This window comes from Peromyscus californicus, unplaced genomic scaffold, assembly GCF_007827085.1.
Source record: "Peromyscus californicus insignis strain IS unplaced genomic scaffold, ASM782708v3 Scaffold_6__1_contigs__length_162567912, whole genome shotgun sequence".
NCBI lineage: Eukaryota > Metazoa > Chordata > Mammalia > Rodentia > Cricetidae > Peromyscus > Peromyscus californicus.
Window position 1 is genome coordinate 98,799,422 of NW_026294584.1, and position 22,892 is coordinate 98,822,313.

At 38.8% G+C, this 22,892-nt stretch overlaps 1 protein-coding gene across 5 annotated transcripts in view; it reads right to left on the reverse strand.

The window, feature by feature from the left end:
- Positions 1-22,892, reverse strand: part of Alms1 (ALMS1 centrosome and basal body associated protein) — a 119,938-nt gene that overhangs the window by 36,615 nt on the left and 60,431 nt on the right. For all 5 annotated transcript variants that reach the window (XM_052719711.1, XM_052719710.1, XM_052719708.1 and 2 more), the window contains exons 12-14: positions 11,622-11,851; positions 9,960-10,085; positions 3,610-3,765 (exon numbers count right to left, since the gene is read on the reverse strand). In XM_052719711.1, the coding sequence (XP_052575671.1) occupies positions 3,610-3,765; positions 9,960-10,085; positions 11,622-11,851 (512 nt within the window). The remainder of the gene's footprint in view (positions 1-3,609; positions 3,766-9,959; positions 10,086-11,621; positions 11,852-22,892) is intronic.

Here is a 22,892-nt window from a genome sequence, read left to right on the forward strand (position 1 = left end):
GAAAGTAGAAGTTATGCTTAGCTAAATAACAAGTTCAAAGTCAGCCTAAGATATATAAAACCCTGTGTGGTGGTTTGAAAGAAAATGGCCCCCTATAGGGAGTGACACTGTTAGGAGGTGTGTCTTTACTGGAGTGGTTGTGGTGTCGCTGGAGGAAGTGTGTCACTATGGGGGTGGGCTTTGAGGTCTACTACGCTCAAGCTACACTCAGTGTGGCACATAGCTGCTTCTGCTGCTTGTGAATCAAGATGTAGAACTCTCAGCTCCTTCACCCACACCATGTCTGCCTGCACACTACCATGAAGACAATGGACTAGACCTCTGAAACTGTAAGCCAGCCCCAATTAAATGTTTTCCTTTGTAAGAGTTGCCATGGTCATGGTGTCTGGTCACAACAATAGAAACCCTAACTAAGACACCTTATCTCAAAGAAAGGATGAAATTCTAAACTATTTCAGAGTCATAAGGGTATGTAAATTATAAATTTTTCTTTTTTTTATCACATATAGCTATCATACATTTTTTTTGTTCAGTGTGCAGATAGGATTTATCTGATTTATCTTACATATGTTATCAATTTTCTAAGCATTACTCATGTTCATCCTTAAACTTCATGATTGGCACATCATCTCTCTTTTTAAGTTTCTACATTCTTAAGTTTATTTCTGGATCACATTATGCTACACTTTATTTTTATAAAATAATTTATTTTTTGAGATTATAATATAGCATCTCCCCCTTCCCTTTCCCTCTCTCCAAACCCTTTCCTGTACCCCTTGCTCTTTTTCAAATGCATGGCCTCTTTTTAGTTGGGGGTAGTGGTGGTGGTGTGTCTGTGTGTGTATTCCTAAGTATATAAATACAACTTGATTGGTCTTATGTTACTTGTATATATATATATATATATGTTTTTCAGAGCTGACTATTTGGTATTGGATAACCAACTGGTGAGCTCTTCCCTAGGGAAGACTATGTCTCCAGCTCTCAACATTCCTTAGTTGCCTGTAGTTCTTTTTCTAGGGTTGAGGCCTCCTAAGCTTCCCTTCCATGCTAGTGTGTCTATTATTACTGTCTTGATTAAACACAGAGGTAAGTGCAGTTTTCACCCCTCATAAAGGAAACTTTCTAAAAGACAGAGACCATTACAGAAAACCACACCTGATCAAAATGCGGAGTTGTGAAGCTCAGTCCCAACTGACCCATCTATAACTCCATTCCTGCACCTAAGACTCAGGGACCACTGCAGAAGAGTGGGTAGAAGGATTTCAAGAGCCAGAGGAACAGAAAGTTTGTTGTGAGATTCTGTCTCCTAGAAATGCCAGACACCACACCCCTGAAGTCTCACCTATATGACTGCCTCCTACACTTCTCTTTTTAATCTTTTACAAATAATTTAGTAAGCTACATATAAAAGTTTTGATGCTGGTACAGCAAGCTCTCTTATGAGCCCAGAGATTAACAATTAAAAACTTTATTATTATTATTATTATTATTATTATTAAATTCTCTAATTATATAAGACTTCCTTAATAATTTCAATGTAGTGCCAGATGGTGGTGGTGCAGGCCTTTAATGCTAGCACTTGGGAGGCAGAGCCAGGCAGATCTCTGTGAGTTCGAGGCCAGCCTGGTCTACAGAGCGAGCTCCAGGACAGGCACCAAAACTACACAGAGAAACACTGTCTCAAAAAACCAAAGATAAATAAATAAATAAATAAATAGATACATACATATATACATAGAGAAATAAATTTCAATGTAATTTTAGAATTTTGCATGTACTTTAGGCTCATTTCTACTAACCTTGTCTTTTGCACGTCTTTTAAAAAAAGATTTTAACTGTCCTAGAAAACATTGCATATATAAAACAATATGTGTATAATCTTATCCAGGTCAAGAAATAAAATCTGAATAGAAGCTTATTACACAGTCCCCTCATTCTTCCTTCCCATTTTTTCCAACACTTGATTTTAAGATTTACACAAACTGAGGAGAAACCAGAGTATATAATACCTGATTTTAAATACAAGAAAGTCATCAGGAATGTCTGAACTTTGTATATTCACTGAACTTTGTGTATTCACTCACACTATGTTTGTAAAACTCATTGTGTTGTTACATATACTTACCCTTTTCTCCGTGCCAGTAAGTATTCAATAGTGTTAGTACTACAAGTTATCTATTTTATTAAACAAATGTTGGCCACCTGAACTATTACAAATACCGCTTGAAGAATATGTGTGGGGCTAAGAGTATAGCTCAGTGGTAGAGTGCATGTTTAACCTATGTGAGGCCCTAGATTCAAAACTCAGCAACACACATACACAGAGTCAGGATACTAATTTACACTCTCACTGGCAGTGAATGAGTTCTTATTCTCCACAGCACAGCGTTTTTTCATTTCAGCCATTCTGATGAGTATAGAAAGCTACTGCAGCTTTAATTTGTATCTCCAGATTATCAACAATGATATTTTATATGCAATTATTGGATATTACATAGTCTCTTTTATAGAATAACTGTCCCCAATTCTTTTGCCCAATTTCAAATGAACTGAATATCTTCTTCACACTATTTCTTTTTACATTCAGAATATCTTTTGTGGAATGTACACATTGTAATTTTTACTTCCACTCTGTGATTTGCCTTTATTTACTGTTCACATTCTATAGAATTTTTTTTTTTCACTTTAACATTCCTTATTTGACCACAGTTCTGCATACGGTTGCTGGTTTTACTTTTTGTTTTGTTTTTGGGAGAGGAATCCAGTTTAATGAAATTTTTCCTTTTCTAAAATTAGGAAGGCATACTCTTCCATTTTCTTATAGAAGATCTATGTGTCTGTCCATCTACTTACCTATTAATCTATGTTTCTATGTTTTGGTTTAGGTTTTTTTGAAACAGCATCTTGCTGGAGCTAGTGATCATCCTGCAATTTTAAATATACTGTATTTTTAGAAAATAGCTGTCCTCTATCTAGAGAAAAAGTTGAAAACTCAACAGTCTGACCAGAGAGACCAAGGGTCTGAATGAAGCAAGCAGGACCTGAGAGGGCTGGGGACTGACGCAAGCATAAGAATGGATGTCCTGTCTGGAGGAACAGCCAGGCCTCAGCTGAAGGTGACTACTGTCACAGAGAATGTGAGCTACGGGCAACCAGACATTCTCATTTTTTTCTCCCCTAATGAGCCCCAAAATTGAATTTTCACACATTGGTAGCAAAATAAAATTTCAAAACAACATGTGAACTCTTAGCTCCTTGTCAAATCTTGCCAGAAATGCCACACTGCAACATTTGACAGAGATAAACTCATACGAATTTTAATCAAGATTTTCTGATATTTAGTATTAAAAATAAGCTTGATTTAGTATTTCATTTCACCAGCTGTAATACATTTTATTTATGGTGAAAATGAAGTTTAAAGTTTTCCAATCTCTCTGGAGCACTTTAAATATTCTAACATTATACTTTCCTGTGTATACTTAATGTAGTGGGAAGGACAGAATTTCCATAACGAACCAGAAAATGGATAAAGACAACAATATTCTCAATTCAAATAAAAAGGTTCATGAAACAAGTTGTAAAACAGGCAAGGTAGTCACTCGTTACCTGCATCATCTTTCCGAGGGGGTTTTTTCCCCTTGGATACAGCCCTCTTACTATAGATCCCTTCTGTATGCTTAATGTTCACAGTGGTTGAGAGGTCATCATCTCTTGTGCCTAGCACTTGAGGTGGAAAATCTGGGGCAATTGCATCATTGGACCCTACGGAAAAATGAGAAAATATTACAATTAACACTAAAACGGTCTTGAAGTCAATAAAGACTTTTTCTTCCCTTAGACCACTTCTATGAAAAGAGCACCATGACAGGGATGCTGCAGGCTAATTAGAAGGTTCTCAGTCAAATTGAGACTCAGAGACACGTAGAATAAACGGCAAAATTACCAGGCAAGGAAGAAAATGACATAAGACACGACACAAAACGGGATCAGTGCTTAGTTCAGGAGACCACCACTAGCTCAGGAAAGCTTCCGAAGAAGGAAAATGACAGTGGACGGCTTCTGGTGTGAATACGAAGGCAAAAAGACACATGAGATACTATGCAAACATACACAAGGCATGCACAGGAACAACACACACTGTGCTCAGGCGGGATGGCAGGGTACATTAAGAAGAGTACTATTTAAACATAACAGCAGCATATGGAATCCCAATCCCAAGAACATAATAAATTTTACTGCACATGAAATGTAGCATCAATGAAGACTTTTTTAAATCATGGAGTAATTCATAAGCTTTGACTTGGAATGATTTGTCTAATGTCAGGGTGTTCTATGTTGTATGAGTCAATCGAGGAAAAGGTCACTCCAAGATGAAATTTTAAGGCCTGTGTGGCAGCAGGAAGGTCCAGCCTCTGATGAACTAAACCTCGAACTGCTGTACAAAGGCATCTTTATTGATTGTTACACAAAGTTGTTTTTCTAGGTAAAGTATTTTTTCATACCAAGGTCCTTATTCTAATTCACGTGTCTCTCTAAAGGAAAGCAGCACACGCCCCTGCTACTTTAGTCCTTCACCATGTACCATTTGTAGGACACAATGAGCCAAGAGCTTCAGATGTGCCAGAAGCATCTTGTGAAAACCTCTCCTCAAAAAAACAAGTCTACAAATCATGGGAAATAATCATTTTCCACAATGATTCTTCAAGGTCAAAGTACTTCTAGAAAAACAACTATTCATTCTAAGGATTTACCCTAGATACAGTGATTCTGCTAGATTTCTACAACAGTCGAACAACACAAAATACTGGAAGAGAGCTAATCATGTAGATCAGAGATAAGAGCATATGTATGTCTGGCCTATGTGAGGCTGAGTTCAATCCCTAGCACCATAACAACGAAAAAAGAAATTAAAAAAAAGAAAGAAAAAAAACCTAAAAGGAAATGATTTATGTGACAAAGATTTGAAAGAATTAAACTTTCTTTTAAATGTATTTCAACATTCTTATATACACTGACAACGGTAACTAATCTGTTATGTCACATCTACAGGCAAAAACCATTTCTTTACATATCAAGGCTTATAGTAAATACAGAATTCTATAAAAAGTTTATCTTAAAAAAAAAAAAAGTTTGTCTTTTTAGCCCAGGATTCCACCCTTTGTATATTTCCTGAGTTCCTAATTATTGTGTAATTAATATATATGTGATAGTAATAATATGTATATGACAATATGAACTGAGAAAGTATCAGTCTCATTGGTTCAATGCAATATAAATAAGCTACAATGGGATTTCAGAACAGCCTGCAAGTTTCCTACCAAGCCTTCTTGATCAAGTCTACAGATGACCTGGATCTTCTCAGCTTACCTGGTTATCACTTTCTGCCCCTTGTCCCTTAGCTCTCCGGCAAGTCCTATTATCCTTTCTTCTACCGAGTCTCCAGTGCTAGAGTCGTCCACAAGTGGACCTTTACTCTTCCTAGGTACACTATGACTAACAAGGAAGCTGGTGAAAAATAAATGCTTAAGCCAGGTATAGTGTCATATGCCTTTAATCCCAGTACTTGGAGGGCAGAAGCAGGTGGATCTATGGGTTCGTGGCCAGCCAGGTTTATATAGTAAGTTCCAGGACAGCCACAATTGTATAGTGAGACCCTGTCTTGAAAAAAACAAAATAAATAAATAAAAATTAAAAAATAAATGCTTATCACTGGCCAAGAGTTTTCTTTCTTTTATGCTTCAGATTCTAGGAGGAAAGGCTATAGGTAGTTCTTATACCATTTTAATGGAAATTAGGAAAATGTCCCTTTTTTATACATTTGAAGTTACTATATATTGTGGTTCAACACAACTCTGATTGGTGATCGTTCTCACCAATCCTTTTACAAACCAGAGCGCATGTCAGGAGCAACAAACAACATCAACAATCAGTCCACTACCCTCTTTCCCTAGAGTGGTGACCATGTCACCTGAGCTGAGAACTGATAATTTCTGACAGTTGCAGTGGATGAGCAAGAGCATGGATGCCAGTGGGGGCTGAGAGGCAGCTGGAGAAGAGTGCAGACAAGCAGGTGCACAACCGAGAGTATGTGCTTATTTCCCAGTATCTGTGCAGAGCTGGAATACACATGGGTGTAGATCTGTGCCTGGGGCAGAAAGAGTTAACATACTTCTTCCAGAACAGTAATTAGAGAGCTGGACCCTTCATGATCATCTGTGTATTTTCATAAAAGCAGCCATCTAAGATATAAATAGTGCCTCTTCATGTGACCCCCACCACCATCTTCATGTGGCTGTATAACAAGACCTCTTTATTCACATGCCCAAAGCAGAGAGTCATATCATCTTCCCCAAATCTGCTTCTTAATCTCCATCTTAGTAAATATCACTCCTACTTACCCAGTGTTCGCTGTAGGAAACTAGAAATCATTATTTTCCCATTGCCTTATTCTACATGCTTGGCATTCTAACACCAAGTCCAGAGGAAGTATTTCCTAAAACTTCTGTGGCCTGTGTCCACTTACTCCTTCTCTATGATGTCACTCTAATCCTAGAGGCTGCCTTTTCCAGGACTGCAAAGCCTTCTAACCGATGTCTCCACTAAAACTTTGGTTCTGAATCTCCCACTTCCCATCTACAAGCCATCATCTCCATAAAAAACTAGAATAAAATTTACAAATATAAACCAAACCATAGTTACCTGCTACCGCAAAGCACAAGTGCTTTTAAATTGCTTACAAGCCCTGCATGATCTATTGTCAACCATGTTTCCCCACCACTCTGCTTTCTTTCCGTTAAAGTGTTTGGGAGGCCAATATTTTGAACTAAGCTCCTGTACCAGGACTCAGCAAAGCAGACCAAAATGGAATCACTTGTACTAACGTCCTGAAGATACCAGCTTTCAAAAGAACAGATTTTCACCAATCAGCTGAAAAGAGTCAGTTCCACCTGAGTGGAAGAACAAATTAAGCCTCTTCTTTAACCCTTTCAGGGAAGTAACATGCTTACCAATCTGCTTCCCAGCTTATAAAAATCAACTGTTCTGCCATGCTCAGCACAACAATTTTTCTAAGTTATGCTGTTATTGTTATGCCTAATTTGTGAATATTTAGTAAGAGTCTATTCAGTCTTTGAACTAAATTTGTGGAAACTATGAACATTTTGAAACAACTCAGAAGCCAAGCTTTGTGGCTCAGATTTCTCATCAAGGCCACTTGGGAGGCTAAGGCAAGAGGGTCACAAGTTCAAAGACTGCCTGGGCTAAAGAGCAAGTTCAAAGCCAGATTAGGCAACTCAGTGACATTCTATCTCAAAATAAAAAGTTAAAAAGAGAACAAAAGGCATCGGGGGTGGGGGTGGGGCCTAGGAATATAGCTCAGTGGTTCAGGAATTGAACCAAGAGCCCTTATGCATGCTAGCTTAAGTGCTGTACTACCTAGCATGGCATTTGGCTGGAACATGTTAACAGCTTTAATATTCACTAGTTCATAAAACAAATAATGCAGCTTGTATCAGAATATCGTTGCTTTACAAAGTCCAGGACTCTAAGGACACCCTACTGTGTTCATCCATTCATGGGTGACAGACATATGGGGTCCACCTCTATGAGCATGAGTACACAGATAATTCTTTAAAGATACTGTTTTCATTTCTTTGAAGCATATACTTACATTTCCACCAGCAAAAAGATTCTAATTTCTTCATAGCCTTATCAACACTTGTTTTCTATTTAAAGGAATTAGCAGTGATTCTAACAAGTGCGATGTGTGACCTGTTATGGCTCTGGGCTATACTTGCCTGGGGTGACTGACACAAAGTACCTTTTCATGTATTTGTAGGCTAATGTGGATTTAGGTTCTGTGAGCAAGTATAAATCAAAGTATTTGCTTTTTGTTGTTGAATTGTAAGTGCTTCAAATTTTTCTGGATATTAACTCCTTATTAGACAAATATGGTTTGAAAATATTTTCTCTTGTCCCACATTAGTGGAACATGCCTTTAATCCCAGTACTAGGGAGGCAAAGGCAAGAGAATCTCTGTAAGTCTGAGGTCAGCCTGCTCTACATAGTGAGTTCCAGGCCAGCCAAAGTGACATATTAAGACTCTATAAAACAAAACCACCTGTTATTCTTTTTGCTGATGGGTATTCTTTGGTGCACAAGCATTTTGAATTATTTTTCTATTTCTTCTTTGTTACTCATATTTTGGCTATGTTACATTTTATAAAAATGTTATTGCCATATATTATTTTAATCATCAAGCCTCACATGGTAGCTCACAACCATACAGCAAAGGCAAGCCTGGTGTGGTGGCACACACCTTTAATATCAGTACTAGGGAAGCAGAGGCAGGCAGATCTCTAAGTTCCAGGCCTCCTTGGTTTACACACTAAGTTTTAGGCCAACCAGGTCTACACAGAGCAATGGTTCCCAGCCTGTGGGTTGCAACCCCCTGGGAGTTTGAACGACCTTTCACAGGTGTCGTATATCATATCTTCTGAATACTGGATATTTATATCACCATTTATAACAATAGCGAAATTATAGTTATGAAGTAGCAATAAAAAATTTTATGGTTGGGGGTCACCACAGCATGAGGAACTGTATTAAAGGGTCACAGCATTAGGAAGGTTGAGAACCACTGCTCTAGAGGGAAGCTAAAGGGGAGGAAGCGTAGAGTCACAACCATCATTAAATCCAAGTCTGCCATGAAGTACCCTGTCCTCTCATCAGGAAAGACCTAATTCTACCAGGTGGGCAAGATGACATTGGGTAACAACTATTCGAAACAGAACACTGACGTACTTGAAAAAAATTCTGGCAATATGCTTTGCTATGTAAATCTATCTGCCTAGATGGCCAAGCTTGTGGCCTCTTATCTCTGTTCAAATTGTTGGAAGCATAACCTGGGGCAGGGACCTGAAAGAGATTTAAACATGACTGTTTATGGAATGCATGAGCCTAAAGTGCACATAAGTTAGTAAAATCTTCTGTTCAATGCCAGCTCACCAGGAGCTTTAGTAAAAAGCTTTTCCTTCATCTCTAAGTGTGATCACAGAGTGATTTCTCACTGAGAAGGCACATCATTACTCTTACACTTTTGCTCCCTCCATTGTGGCAACTTAACGGTGTCCCACAGAACTCTGACATTTCTCTTTCTCTTTTGTCTGTTCCTCACACTAAGTCATCTCAATGGACCTATCTTTAGGTTCACTGTTTCTTCTGCCTGATCCTCTTCTGCTGAGCTCCTCTAGCAAATCAATGTTTCTTACTTGTGCTTTTCAAGTCCAGAATTATAATATGGACCCTCCTTATAATTTCTCTTTATAACGTTCTCTGTCTGGTAAGGCCCTAGTTCTTTACAAGTTGTTTCATTCAGACCACTGAACATATTTTAAATAGTTAAGTATTTGTCTAGTAAGTCTAACATCTGAGATTCCTCAGGCACTTTCTTCCTTTGTATGGAACATACTGTATCTTGTATTTTTCCTTAATATTTTTTGTTGCAAACTTGGATATGTAAATAATACAATATAGCAACTGTTAAAGTCAGATTCTACTCCCAACTCAGGATTTGCTACTGTTTTGTTTAGTAACTTTTGAACCAAGACTGTAAAGACTACAATTGATTGTGTACTGCCATTAAAGTTTCTACTCAATTTCCATGGTAGTGGGCTAGTGCCTGTATGAAGACTCCCTTAAACAACAGAAACCAGTGAGTCTCCACGTCTTAGGGTTCTGTGCTTATTCTAAAGGAGCTTTAACACCAGCCCAGGCAGCTGTCAACTCAATTTTAGTCTTCCCTTTTTTCTCACACAAAATCTCAAATAACTCACTTATTAGAATCAATCAGATGTTAAGGCTAGAAAGCCTCCATATTTCACTATAAGATTTCATAATCAACCAGCTAATACAAAATATTTCTAAAAATAAAATCTTAAATAATTTTTGCATAATACCTGAATGTGAGCTCTCAACAGTGGTATCTGATTTGGACTCCAGATATGAAGGAACTGCTTTTAATTGTGGAACATAGTACATCTTCGAACTACCAGATGGCTTATATGGCAACAACGCAGGCTGGGCTGAGGAGGTAAAGATCAGAACTGTTAGGAAAAAAGCAGTCCCGACTCTATATACCAAGTACTTTCCACCTGCCAGGCAGCGCTCACAATTCTTGGGATACATGAATGAACTAAACATAAATTCACCTTTACTTTCAACATGGGAAATACATGGCACATTTAATTAAGCTATACAATCAAATTACAAGTGGTGTGACTAATACTGTGAAGGATCAGGAACAGAAAGGACATCAAACCAGCATTTTCAGCAATCTATTCCATAAGTAGATGACTCTAACTATAAAACAGTCTCTCTTATACTAAACAAAAGTCCTAGAGACATAAGAAAATAAGCCTACTTCACTTTTCATATAACAGTTTTAAAATAAAGCTTCTACTATAAAAGTATGATTTTGATCCAGGAAAGGCGCAAAGCTACACAGAGAAACCCTGTCTTGAAAAACAAAAAAAAAACAAAACAAAAAAAAAAAAAGTATGATTTTGAATATTAAGAAAATATACCGAAGTAAAAAAGACAAGGTCTGACTATTTAAAGATCAGTTTAATGTATATTCTATTCATGTTTTTCCTCTGCTTACATACTCATTATCATAAAGTAAGTAAAAAGTTAAAATTCAGTTCTTCTATTTTATAATAATAGAGTATTAATTTTATCCTATTCAGAGAACTCTGATATAAATGTAGGTTTAAATTTTTTTCACAGTTGGGTCTCTCTTCTTGTGTTTCTGCCACCATCATGAAAGCAGCATATTCCAGGCAAGACAGCAATTGCCCATAGCCTGAATCTCAGAAACAGGCACTTGGGGGCACACCTAAACTACTTTTGCCACCTGGAACCAAACTCTGCCAAACTCCAACTGGCTCACAAGCCTGAGACATAATGACAAATTTTTATTATTTTAAACTAAAATAATACATACCTGTGTGTGAGAGTATGTGTGAATTTCTATATATTTGGTAGTGCTACAGACTGGTCTAGGACCTGGTGCATGTTAGGTATGCATACACACTATTATCGAGCTACATCCACTAACATCCATGTAATTTTTTTTCTTTTCATGTGTGTTTGTGTGTTTTCATGTTTACCATGTGTGTGTGCATATTTATGTTCACATTTCCATACAGTAGGATTAATGGTCAACCTGAGTAACAAGTGGTTATTTCATAAGCAAGAAATACACCATTACTGTGCACTATTAAAGTTTCATATGTCACATTACTATGAGCCAAATGCCAATAATTCATCTGCCTGCCTTAAAAACAGTTCTTACATACTAACTCTATTTTTACAAAAATCATGGGACAAAAGACAGCCAGCCATAAGCAGCATGAATTGCAACATACTCTTGTTAACTCCTTCAAAATTAAGATGAAAATCCTATTCTTTTCATAGGTATGCAAACAAAAACTGGATGTAGTAATTTTGTAGCATAATGTTTACACTCAAATCAGGTTTAATGTTACGACATTAACATTGCGAAGATAACTACACACAAAAGTGGGTTAGTGATGTAAAACTCAGTTACATTCTCTTACCGTCTTTGCCATGAGAAGCCGTGATCTGCTGCACCGAGGATGATGATGCAAACTTGGGTGGCTTTTGGGCCTTGGGGCCTAGAACTTCCTGTCCATGATCATCAACATTAATAAAAATTTCAGATGAAAATGTGGTCTTTCCTGGGCTTTCTGTTGTTATCTGAGTGACCGCGTCAGATAATACCTTTGCAGAGGATGTAGGAAAGGGAGCCTCACTCTGTTCGCGTGAACTAATGGGGGAAAAAAGAAAAAAACAGCTCATATCTTTGGCAAGGAATATTTAAGTAATTAGACAATTACAAATACAGTGATCTAACATGTTAATAACCCATTTCCACAGTATCCCTCATTCTGATAGATACATAGTAAAAAGTGATCAAGCATGTTTCTTATTATTTATTCCAAAATCTACTTTTAATTTTAATTTATAATACCATTATGTAATTTAACTGAGGAAACAGTACCTTTTAGTTGAAATTAACAGACTTTCTTTTATTTATATTTAATTTGACAATTACTATAAAACTGTACTAAATGCCCAAAGGACACAAAGATAAAAATGAAATAAAGTCTTGCCACAAGGGGTGGAACCAGAAATCCTAAAGGGTGTGTGTGTGTGTGTGTGTGTGTGTGTGTGTGTGTGTGCGCGCGCGCGCGCGTAATAAAGATTATTGAGAATTCATCTTTAAAAACAGCAAATGAATGATTGAATAATAAATATGTAGGAAGAAAGGCCAGTTTTGCTTATGAAGAATTCCATAGAACATGTAGACACCTTTCACCAATGAAGGGAAAGCTTAACTTCCACTCCCAAATCCCCAAGTATAGGGTGGACTTAGTGGCTAGATTTCAAAGAATACAGCCTAAGAAGTGAGAAAAGCAGCCATACCACCTGATCAAGGTTGACATCACAATGATGACTTGTGAGTATAATTTTCCCTGTCTGATTTAAGGGTGAATTTCATCTGCAATATCCTTTCCCCAAATTAAATCTTCAGTCTAATCATGAGAAAACATCAAACTGGAATGGAAGATCTATTTAGCAAATGTCTAGGATTCTTCAAAATTGCCAAGTCCATTAAAAACAAGGAAGGACAAAAGGATTGTCATATACCACAGAAAGCTAAGAGACATTTGCAGTGTCTTAAGAAAATCCATAGGCTATGTGGCCTTTAAACAGAATTCACTGATCACCATTCTGGAGCCTGAGAAGGCCAAGACTGAAGCAGCGACAGATTCTTTGTCTAGTGAGGGCCTATTTTTTGGTTCATAAATGTTGCCTTCTTACCATGTCCTCACATAGAAGGGTCTAGATAGCTGTTAGGAGGGGTATCTATGGATAAAGGCACTAATCTCATTCATGAGGTACTCGCTCTCACAACCTAAATGCTTCCTTAAGGCCCTATCACCAAATACCATCATACTGGGGATTAGATTTTCACATATGAATTTTGGAGAGACAAGTATTTAGAACATAGCATTCTGCTCCTGGTTCTCAAAATTCATGTCCTCCCATGCAAAATACATTCATTCCACCCCTAATCTTAACTCATCGCAACAACTCTGAAGCCCAGAGTGTCATCTAACACCATCTACATCAGAGGCAGATTCAATGTACAATTTATCTCAAGACAAAATATTCTCCAACTGTGAACCAATAACATAAAACATATACTTTCCAAAATACTACAGTAGGACCAGCATATGACATTCTCATTCCAAAAGGGAAAAAGAGAAAAGGAGAAATAGGTCCCAAGCAACTCCTAAATCTTAAATCTCAGAAGCTGTGCCCTCCAGCCTCCATGACTGTGGCAGACAATCCCCATGAGGCGTCTTCCAATGTAGAGCCAGCCACACCTGAGATGACTAAGGAGTGCAGAGACAAGAGTGTGAAACAGAAGAATCTGTGGGGCAGCACTGTGAAGTGAGCACAGAAGATTCACAGGGACCTGAAACGTCTCCTTTGAAATTAGTATGCCCCCAAGGTCCCTGCACTATGGCTCATCAGTAGGAATTGCACCAATAGTATCTGAAATGCCTTTGGATATAGTCTTCAATAGTCTTAGTGAACAGCACCTTGCTGATCCATAACACACTGTTATATTTTTATAATACAGAAATGTTAAATATTTTCCAAGCTTTAAATCTCTACTTCTGTTCTTACTAAAATTACATCTCTAAATCATTTCCTTCAATACAGAAGAGATGGTGGAAAGAATGTAAGAGCTGGAAACAGGGAGGGAGGGGTTGCTCTGAAACACCGTCTTTTGGACGTAACATGGCCATTGCACTCATGAACTCACAGCAGCTGTGGTACCTACACAAGACCTATGCAGGTTCTTTCCTGTCAATATTCCAGCATCAACAGAGAAAGGGCTCATTGTAGGGTAAAAAGGATAGGTGAAAAAACACTCTGGCCCTAAGACCAGAGCCAAAGAAAAACACACTGCCCCTAACCAATTCAGGAATTGAAATCCAACCAATCCCTGAGCAGGAAAACCAACCAATCCCAGAGCATGAGATCCAACCAATCTCTGAGTTTGTCCCAAGCTGAGGAACTGAGATCCTACCAATCCCCACCCTGAAAATCTTCACCCTGGAAAGCTCCACCCCTAAGAAACCCTACGTAAGCCCTGTTATCTGTCCAGTTTGGGGTTGCCCTTGTTCTACCCTGGCAGAGGCAGCCCCTCTCCTGGATTCCTCCCTCCCAATAAATCTCTTGAGTGAGGTTTATTTAACAATTTTTTCCCCCACTGAAGCAGAACAAAGCTGTAACAGCTATCGAGAACTGCTACATTTGGGGGCGGGGGGAGGCACTCCCTTAGCAGAGCAGAGCTATAACAATTTTTGCCAGAGCTGAGCTGTAATGGTTCTTGCCAGAGGGGAGCAGGAGCAGAGCCAACCAGTGTTGGGGAAGTTTCCTTTGCTGGTGCAAAGTGTTACAGTCCCGGGAAGCTGGGCAGAGCTGTAACATTTCTCCAGAGCAGAGCTAAGACAACCTCTCTGGGGATTTAAATCCCCCCCCCCCCCCCCGATGGAGCAGAGGTGTTAAACTTGCATTAGGGAACCCTTTCCAGGAGCAAGGACTGTAATACTTTGCTGGGAAAAGCATCCTGTACTGGAACAGAGCTGCAACACTTCTGTTGGGACAGTTTTCCCATCAGAGCTGCAGGTAACCCGTGGCTTCCAACTGCCAGAATTCCTTTTCCTTCAGAGTTGTAACACTTAAAGGTATTCCTTGGCTTCTTACTATCAGGATACCTTCCCTTCCAAGCTGTAGGTATTCTTTGGCTTCCAACTATCAGGATACCTTTCCCTTCAGAGCTGTAACACACTCTTTGGTGTAAGAGTTATTGGCAATTAATGGCTGCTGAATGAGGAAAAGTTATTTTTCTTCAGGGTGTAGTCATTTCTAGTAAAGTTGCTAATGATCCAGTTAATATTCTATACACATGCAAAATAATGAAGTAAAATGAATTAACACTTTTAAAAAATCTTTTTTTCTTCTATTTTATAATCAACATCTAAGAAAAACCAAGCTGTACCCTCAACACTTTGCTTAGAAATTTCTTCAGCGAAGTTCATCACTTAGAAGTTCTCCCAAAAACCATTATGGTATCTAGTTTTTCCTAACCTATACATTGCTTTAAAATCTAGAGTCTGTGTATGAGAGAAAGTTATATATGTGGTATTTGTGATTGTGACTCTGGCTTGTTTCAAGCCTAGCTTAATGATCTCTACTGCTATTCATCTTCCTGCAAATGACATAACTTCATTTTTCTTTATGGCTGAATAGAACTCCGCATATTTTCTTTATTCATTTGTCTCTTGATAGACATCTAGTCTGATCCCATGACCTGACTACTGTAGATAGTGCAACAGTCAGCACAATATGCAAGTGTCTTTGTGGTAAACTGACTTAGATTCCTTGGGTATATTCCCAGAACTTGTAGAGTTGGATCATATGGTATTACAATTTTAGTTTTTGAGGAATTGTCACACTACCTTCCACAGCAGTTGTCTTAAAATGTATATTCCCACCAAACAGTGTATAAGAGTTTCTTTCCCCATGCATCCTTGCCAGCATGTTGTTATTTCTTGGTATTAGCTACTCTGACCAGAGTGAGATGGAATCTCAGTATAGTTTTGATTTGTATTTCCTGATGGCTAAAGACAGTGAATATTTTTTTTTATGTATTTATAGAGCATTTGTATGACTCTTGAGAACTGCTCATTTGCCCATTTTTTGATTGGCTAATTAGAGTTTTGATGTTTATTTTTTTTTGAGTTTCTAATATTTTCCAGATAGTAGTCCCTGTCAGATGAATAGCTGGCAAAGATTTTTCTCCCATTCTGTATGCCAGCTTTTCACTTTGGTTAGTATTTCCTTTGCTCTGCAGAAGCTTTATGAACACAGTCTGACCTATGCTACTGGAGTCCTATTCAGAAAGTCAAAGCCTATGCATGCCTAGGTCTTGAAATACTTCCTCTATATTTTCCTACAGTAGTTTCAAAAGTTTAAGCCTATATTCAGGTCTTAAAAATTTTTAATTGATTTTTGTGCAGAGGAAGAGGCCTGCTCTTGGCTTGCTATGCCATTATATGGCATAAGGATCTAGGCAGCTCCCCTGTTCCCTGTGTAAGACACTAATTTTATTCAAGAGCAACCAATCCATGACCTGTTATCTATCACCCCAGTGTTCCGACCTCTAATTATCTTGTTAGGGAATAAGGTATGACATGCTTTTTTTTTTGAATGGTGGAAGCATTCAGACCACAGGAGCAACTAAACACAATGTGAAATACAAGGGGGCTGGGGTGGTAGAGCAGTGTGAGTTCTCAAGAAGACAATTCTGAGTGTTAGTGAGGTTCAGGAGATCCGGCCAAGACATCAGACTAAAATCTCACACACACAGTCACCGGACTAGGAGTAATTCCCATCACTGGACCAAGAAACTACTGGAAAGCACACTGAAGGTCTGTCTCCCTGCTAAGTCAAAAAGGATCTGGAGCTGTCTACAGCACGAACATTTAAGGTTAAGGAATTAAAAGCCCACCAGACTCTTAATCAAAAGTCAAAGGAGCACTCCCAATCTTAGAGCCCTTGTGAGAAGTTCCCCTGAGAAGGCGAAAATGCAGCAAAGCAAAGCAAGCTCTGTCCTTCCTGAAACCTTCCCTATCCTAAGGGCTCAATTCAAAGACTCTAAATATGAAGCTGAGACTTTCACAATAAGAACTGAAAATTTATGAAGCAGAAGTACCCAAAACTTGAGACAAATCAAACAAAATAAACAAAAAACCCAACCAGATTCAAAAGGGATTCAGATGTTGAGTCCCTTCTATCTCAGCATAGATGGGTTTATAAACGATTAATCATTTGAATCTTCCTTTTCTACATCTGGCTCTCTGCAATCAACTGAAGTCTGAAAATAATACAGAAAGTAAGAGATATACAGAAGCCACATTCAATTAATATTTAACAGAGTCAAAATTGCAACTTGATCAGTAGTTACTAATCTTACTGTGCTCTATAAATTAAACTATGCAATTGGCACATATTTATAGGGTTCACAGTTTATACAGGGGTCAAGACTACCTACAGTTTCAGCCATCCTATATCAGATGCCATAGACAATGAGAGACTACTATAGCAAACTCAGGAAAAATCCATTAAAAAAAAAGCAGAAAGGAAAAGAATGGGAATAACACACGACAGAAAGTCAAAGGATAAAATTCTATAAACTAATATCCATACAAATATATTCCCAGAGGAAAAAATATTGTAGAAACAATACATAAGAGTTAATGGAGTCTGGATATGATGACACACACCTATAATCCCAGCACTCAGAAAGTAGAGGTAGGAAAATCAGAAATTCACAGTTATCCTCCATTGCACAGTAAGTTCTAGGCCATGAGACCATGCTTCAAAAATCAGCAACAAAAGAGTAAATGGTTAAGAATTTTCCAAATATTCACATATGAAAACTAAGAAAATGAAACACAACCTTAGAAAACACTACAGAAAAAAAAATTTTTTTTTTCTTTTGGTTTTTCAAGTCGGGGTTTCTCTTGTGTAACCACCTTGGCTGTCCTGGAACTCTCTCCATAGACCAGGCTGGCCTCAAACTCACAGAGATCTGCCTGCCTCTGCCTCCTGAGTACTGAGATTAAAGATGTGAGCCGCCACCACCCAGTCTCCAGAAAATCTTTTAAGTTAAAGTAAAATGATCTAACACAATTCAGAATGGCAGGAAAAAAAGTATTTAAAGAATGTTTGTAATTATATATATATATATATATGCACATAAAGATGTACACTGAATACATATACAGTTATATATTGTTTTATATTATATATAATACACAAACACATAAAAATGCTATTCACTGACAACAGTACATGTCTGATGAGGTTTGAAATATGTAGAACAGATGTACATGACAACAAACACACAAACAGAAGTGGTTAAGTGTATAAAGTGAAGAGTACTAACCTAAAGTAAATTATAAAGCCAAAGAAATATTTCATTTTGTGTGTTTGGGTATTTTGCCTGCATGTTGAATGCACTGCCTATGGAGGCCAGAAGAGGACATCGGGAGTCCCTGGGACTAGAGTTAGAGAAGGGTCTGAGCTGCCACACAGGTGCTGGGAATTGAATCTGGGTTCTTTGGAAGAGCAATCACTGCTCTAACTACTGAGCCACCTCCCCAACCCCAGGAAATATAATCTTTAGGGTAACCAATATAAGAATAATAGGAAAGGAATATAACAGAAAGCTAGTAGTAATGTAGAAAATTGTAGAAGAAAAATAATTTTAAAAAATATAAGAAAAATAAATAGTAGTAACTACCTCAACTATATAAAGTCAAAATGAACCAAATACCAATTAAAAGATAAGGATTAGCAGAGATTTAAATGAGTGACATTCAACTACATGTCACTCAGAAGTGACACGTTTTTTTTTTTCTTCTGCTTCCAATTTATTTATGTCATCGAGCCTGGTCTTGAACTCCTGATCCTCCTGCCTCTACTTCCTTATGCTGGGACTATAGGTGTGTGGCACCATGCTTGGGGTACAGTGATGCAATTTATTATGTGGCCATTAGTAGTAATAAAGTGAAAGAATAAGAAAAGATACACCAGGCATACACAACCAAATACAAGCTTCCTCTTCTCTTCCCTTGGCCTTTGCTTTTCCTTCCCTGAATATTAAGGTCATTGGGTAATCAGAATAAGAGGCCACTGAGTGATCACAACAATGTGACCACCAGCAAGATGTGGGGTGACAGATGCCCACAACAAAGTGCCAAGAGCACCTAAGGGTGAGGAAGATGCCAAGGAGAAGTCTATCACAGGCTAGGAGAAGCCAAGCAGGGCCAGAGGAGAACCCCTATGGAGATGTGGCCCTCATGCATTAACAGAACCTGATTGAGAAAAGGAGCTTCCACAGAGGCTGGGCCAGCCTGATAATGTGATGTCAGCACCTAAAAGAAATGGGTTGACGGGGGCTGGTTAAGAGTACTGGCTGCTCTTCCAGAGGTCCTGAGTTCAATTCCCAGCACCCATATGGTGGCTCACAACCATCTGTAATGAGATCTGGTGCCCTCTTCTGGCCTGCAGTCATATATGCAGACAGAACTCTGTATACATAATAAATAAATAAAATGTGTTGATTATTTCTGAGCCTTTTGGCTAAGACCAAGTTTAGAAATAGGTTAAATGTCTTCACCAGGGGTCAGGGGTGTGTGACAGAGTGGTAGAGCTAGAGCAGAATAAGGAAAGTACTTTACATACAGAAAAGCAGGATGGCTTGGGAAGTCAAATGCCAAACAGGATCTTAGGGATCATGGTGCCATGGTCTAAAAAGGTTGGGAGACAGACCTTCTACATAGGCTGTAAGGAGGCAGCTTGGCTTAGGATTCAAAAATCAGGGTGAAGATGTCGATATGAGGAAGGCTGGCATCTGGAGCCAGATTCTGAACAGGACGAGGATGGATAAATAGAGGGGAGCCTAACACGAGATGTCACAACCCTGGGCAAGATGAGGGAGATATTTACATGCAGAACAGTCGAAAATAGGGATTCAGAACCTAGTCACTCTGAGGAGACAAAACCATTTCAATGGGGTGGTATCCTGGTTAAAGGTAGTCTGATATAATCAATGAAAGCCCAAATGGGATGAAAACAGCTTGTCCACTGAATGGTAACCACTATGTAGAATCAACGTTCAAGTACTGAGTGAAGGAGAGACTGGCAGAAGAATGGTAGGAAGTTACACAGAGGCTGATTAATCCAAAGGAAATGCACAAAACACACTAGAGGTGAGGTTTCAATCTGAGCCCACCTGTCTCTCTACAAACTTGTTCTCTCCTACTCCAGAGAAAACTCAAAGGAAGAAAAAAGGAGGAGGAAGGAGGCAGGCTTTCAACTATCGCCTGTCTCCGGGGTACAGATGATACACAAAGGTCTGACTTTCAGAAAAGGTGGCCAAGCAATTAAGCTCAATTCCTTATGTAACAGACGTGCACAATTAGCTCACATAACTAAACCGCCAGAACCATTTATATAGATTCAAGTGAGGCTACCTGTGCTGCCATTCAAAAGGACAATAGCCAGGGCCTAGTCATGGATCTCTGCATCCAGATCCCTCAGTAGTTGGATGAGGTTTCTAGCACAACAATTAGGGTGTTTGGCCATCCTATCACCAGAGTAGGTCAGTTCGGGCTGTCTCTCGACCATTGCCGGCAGTCTGTTGTGTGGGTATCTTTGTGGATTTCTGTGGGCCTCTCTAGCACTTTGCTTCTTCCTATTCTCATGTGGTCTTCATTTACCATGGTCTCCTATTCCTTGTTCTCCCTCTCTGTTGTTGATCCAGCTGGGATCTCCCGCTCCCCCAAGCTCTCTTTCCCTCGACCCTCGCCTTTCATTACCCCCACTCATGTCCAGGCTGTTCATGTAGATCTCATTCCATGTCTCTGTCATTGGGCGATCCCTGTGTCTTTCTTGGGGTCCTGTTTTCCAGGTAGCCTCCCTGGTGATGTGAGTAGCAGACAAGTCATCCTTGTTGGATCTCTGGGAGTCCAATTAGCGAGAATGAGGAGGGTTTATATGAGCGAGAATTGTTGAGACCAAGGTTGGATAAAGCACAGGGACAAATAGCCAAATGAATGGAAACACATGAACTATGAACCAATGGCTGAGGGGTCCCCACTGGATCAGGCCCTCCGAATGGGTGAGACAGTTGATTGGCTTGATCTGTTTGGGAGGCATCCAGGCAGTGGGACCAGATCTTGTGCTCATTGCATGAGTTGGCTGTTTGAAACCTGGGGCCTATGCAGGATTGTTTGGCTCGGCCTGGGAGGAGGGGACTAGACCTACCTGGACTGAGTCTACCAGGTTGACCTCAGTCTGTGGGGAAGGCTTTGCCCTGGAGGAGATGGGAATGGGGGGGGGGGGGTTGGGGGGAAGGTGAGGGGGACGGGAGGGGGGAGAACAAGGGAATCCGTGGCTGATATGTAGAACTGAATTGTATTGCAAAATAAATTAAAATAAAAAAAAAATAGAAACTTAAAAAAAAAAAAGGACAATACAAGCTGGGCTGTGTTGCCTAGAAAAGCTGGAAAGTGGATTTTACAATTATGTCACCTGTTCCAACAAGGAGGACTTAAGGATCTCTTCTCTCTTTTTCTGGATACTTTAACCAGACAGATACAAGCCTTCCCTTGTAGAAAAATAGGAAAAATATTTCTCTAAAATAGGACATTTTAGAGAAAATGCCTCCGTAAGATTAGCCTATAGACAAGTCTGCTGTACATTTTCTTAATTAGTGATCGTTGGGGGAGGGGGGCTTTCAGATCATTGTGGGTAATACCACCTGAGTGTCATAAGAAAGTAGACTGAGCAAGCCAAGGGGAACAAGCCAATTAAAGCACTCCTCCATGGCCTCTGCATCAGGACAAGTAGCTGCCACAACCTTATTAAGCAATTAAAATGACGGTTTTCAACTATGGGAAATCAAAACTGTGCAACATGATAGGATGTAATGAAGGTCAATATAATTTGTGTTACATAAAGTAACAGAAATGCAATCATCAGAAAACTCAAATTAAAAAACATTTCACAAAATAATTGTTTTATAAAATCTTAAGTGTGTCAAGGTTACAAACATCAAGAAAGTACTGAAGCTGGGCATGGTAGAGCACGCCTTTACTCCCAACATTCAGGAGGCAGAGGCAGGTAGATCTCTCTGTGTTCCAGGCCAGCCTGGTCTACATAGTCAGTTTCAGGACAGCCTGGGCTATGTAGAGAGACCCTGTCTCAAAACAACAACAACAACAACAAAAACCAAAAAATCAAGAAACAAAAGTAAGAAACCACTGAAGAAACAACTTCAAAGGAAAGGATATTAAACACACATAATAACTAATACAACACGTAATTCTGGATTGTTTCTTTTGCTATGAAAGACACTAGGAGAAGTAGAGGAGTCAGAAAAACAGCTGTAATGAAGCAGTGTTAATTTCCCAGCCTGGGTGTTATGTTATTTTGTAGAAGATCTTTAAGGAAATGAGAATGTGTCATATTAAGTGGTGGGGCAGGTCAATAACTCCTTCCCAAATGACTAAGTAGAAGGAGAACTTACTCAAAAAAAAAAAAAATTAAAAATTAAATCAAAGGAAGGAGAGAAATAAGAAAACCATGCCTGGAAGTGTGACTCCATGTTATCATGTAATATGCTCCTCTCATGTGCTGATTAACAAGCAGACAAGTACAGCAAAGGGAAAGATTCAACAGCTCACCGGACAAGCTAAACCAGATTGTTCTCTACCCCACACAACAACAGCAGAACACACAATCTTGTCAACCACACATTGATCAAAATAAAATATCATGAAGCAATTCTGAACTTAAATATAGTGAGGTCATTCAGAGTAATCACCATGACCACAATGCAGTTAAGAAACACAGAGCACCAGTCAATGGGACAAAGAAGAAACTGAAAACTACATAAAAACTCTCTATAAAAATGCTAAAAATTAACAAAAAATGATGAATACATTAAAATTGTTTACTCTCAAGAAGGTAGAAAAACAAATTCCAGATGCAAAATAGAAGATAAAGATAAAAGTAGAAATTAACCAAGTGAAAACACACACTAGAGAGGGCTTACCAAAACTCATATCTTAAAACCTTAACAAGAACGATGAGATTACCAATATCAGAAATAAAAAAAAAGAAGCTAATGTCACAACAGGATATCACCATGT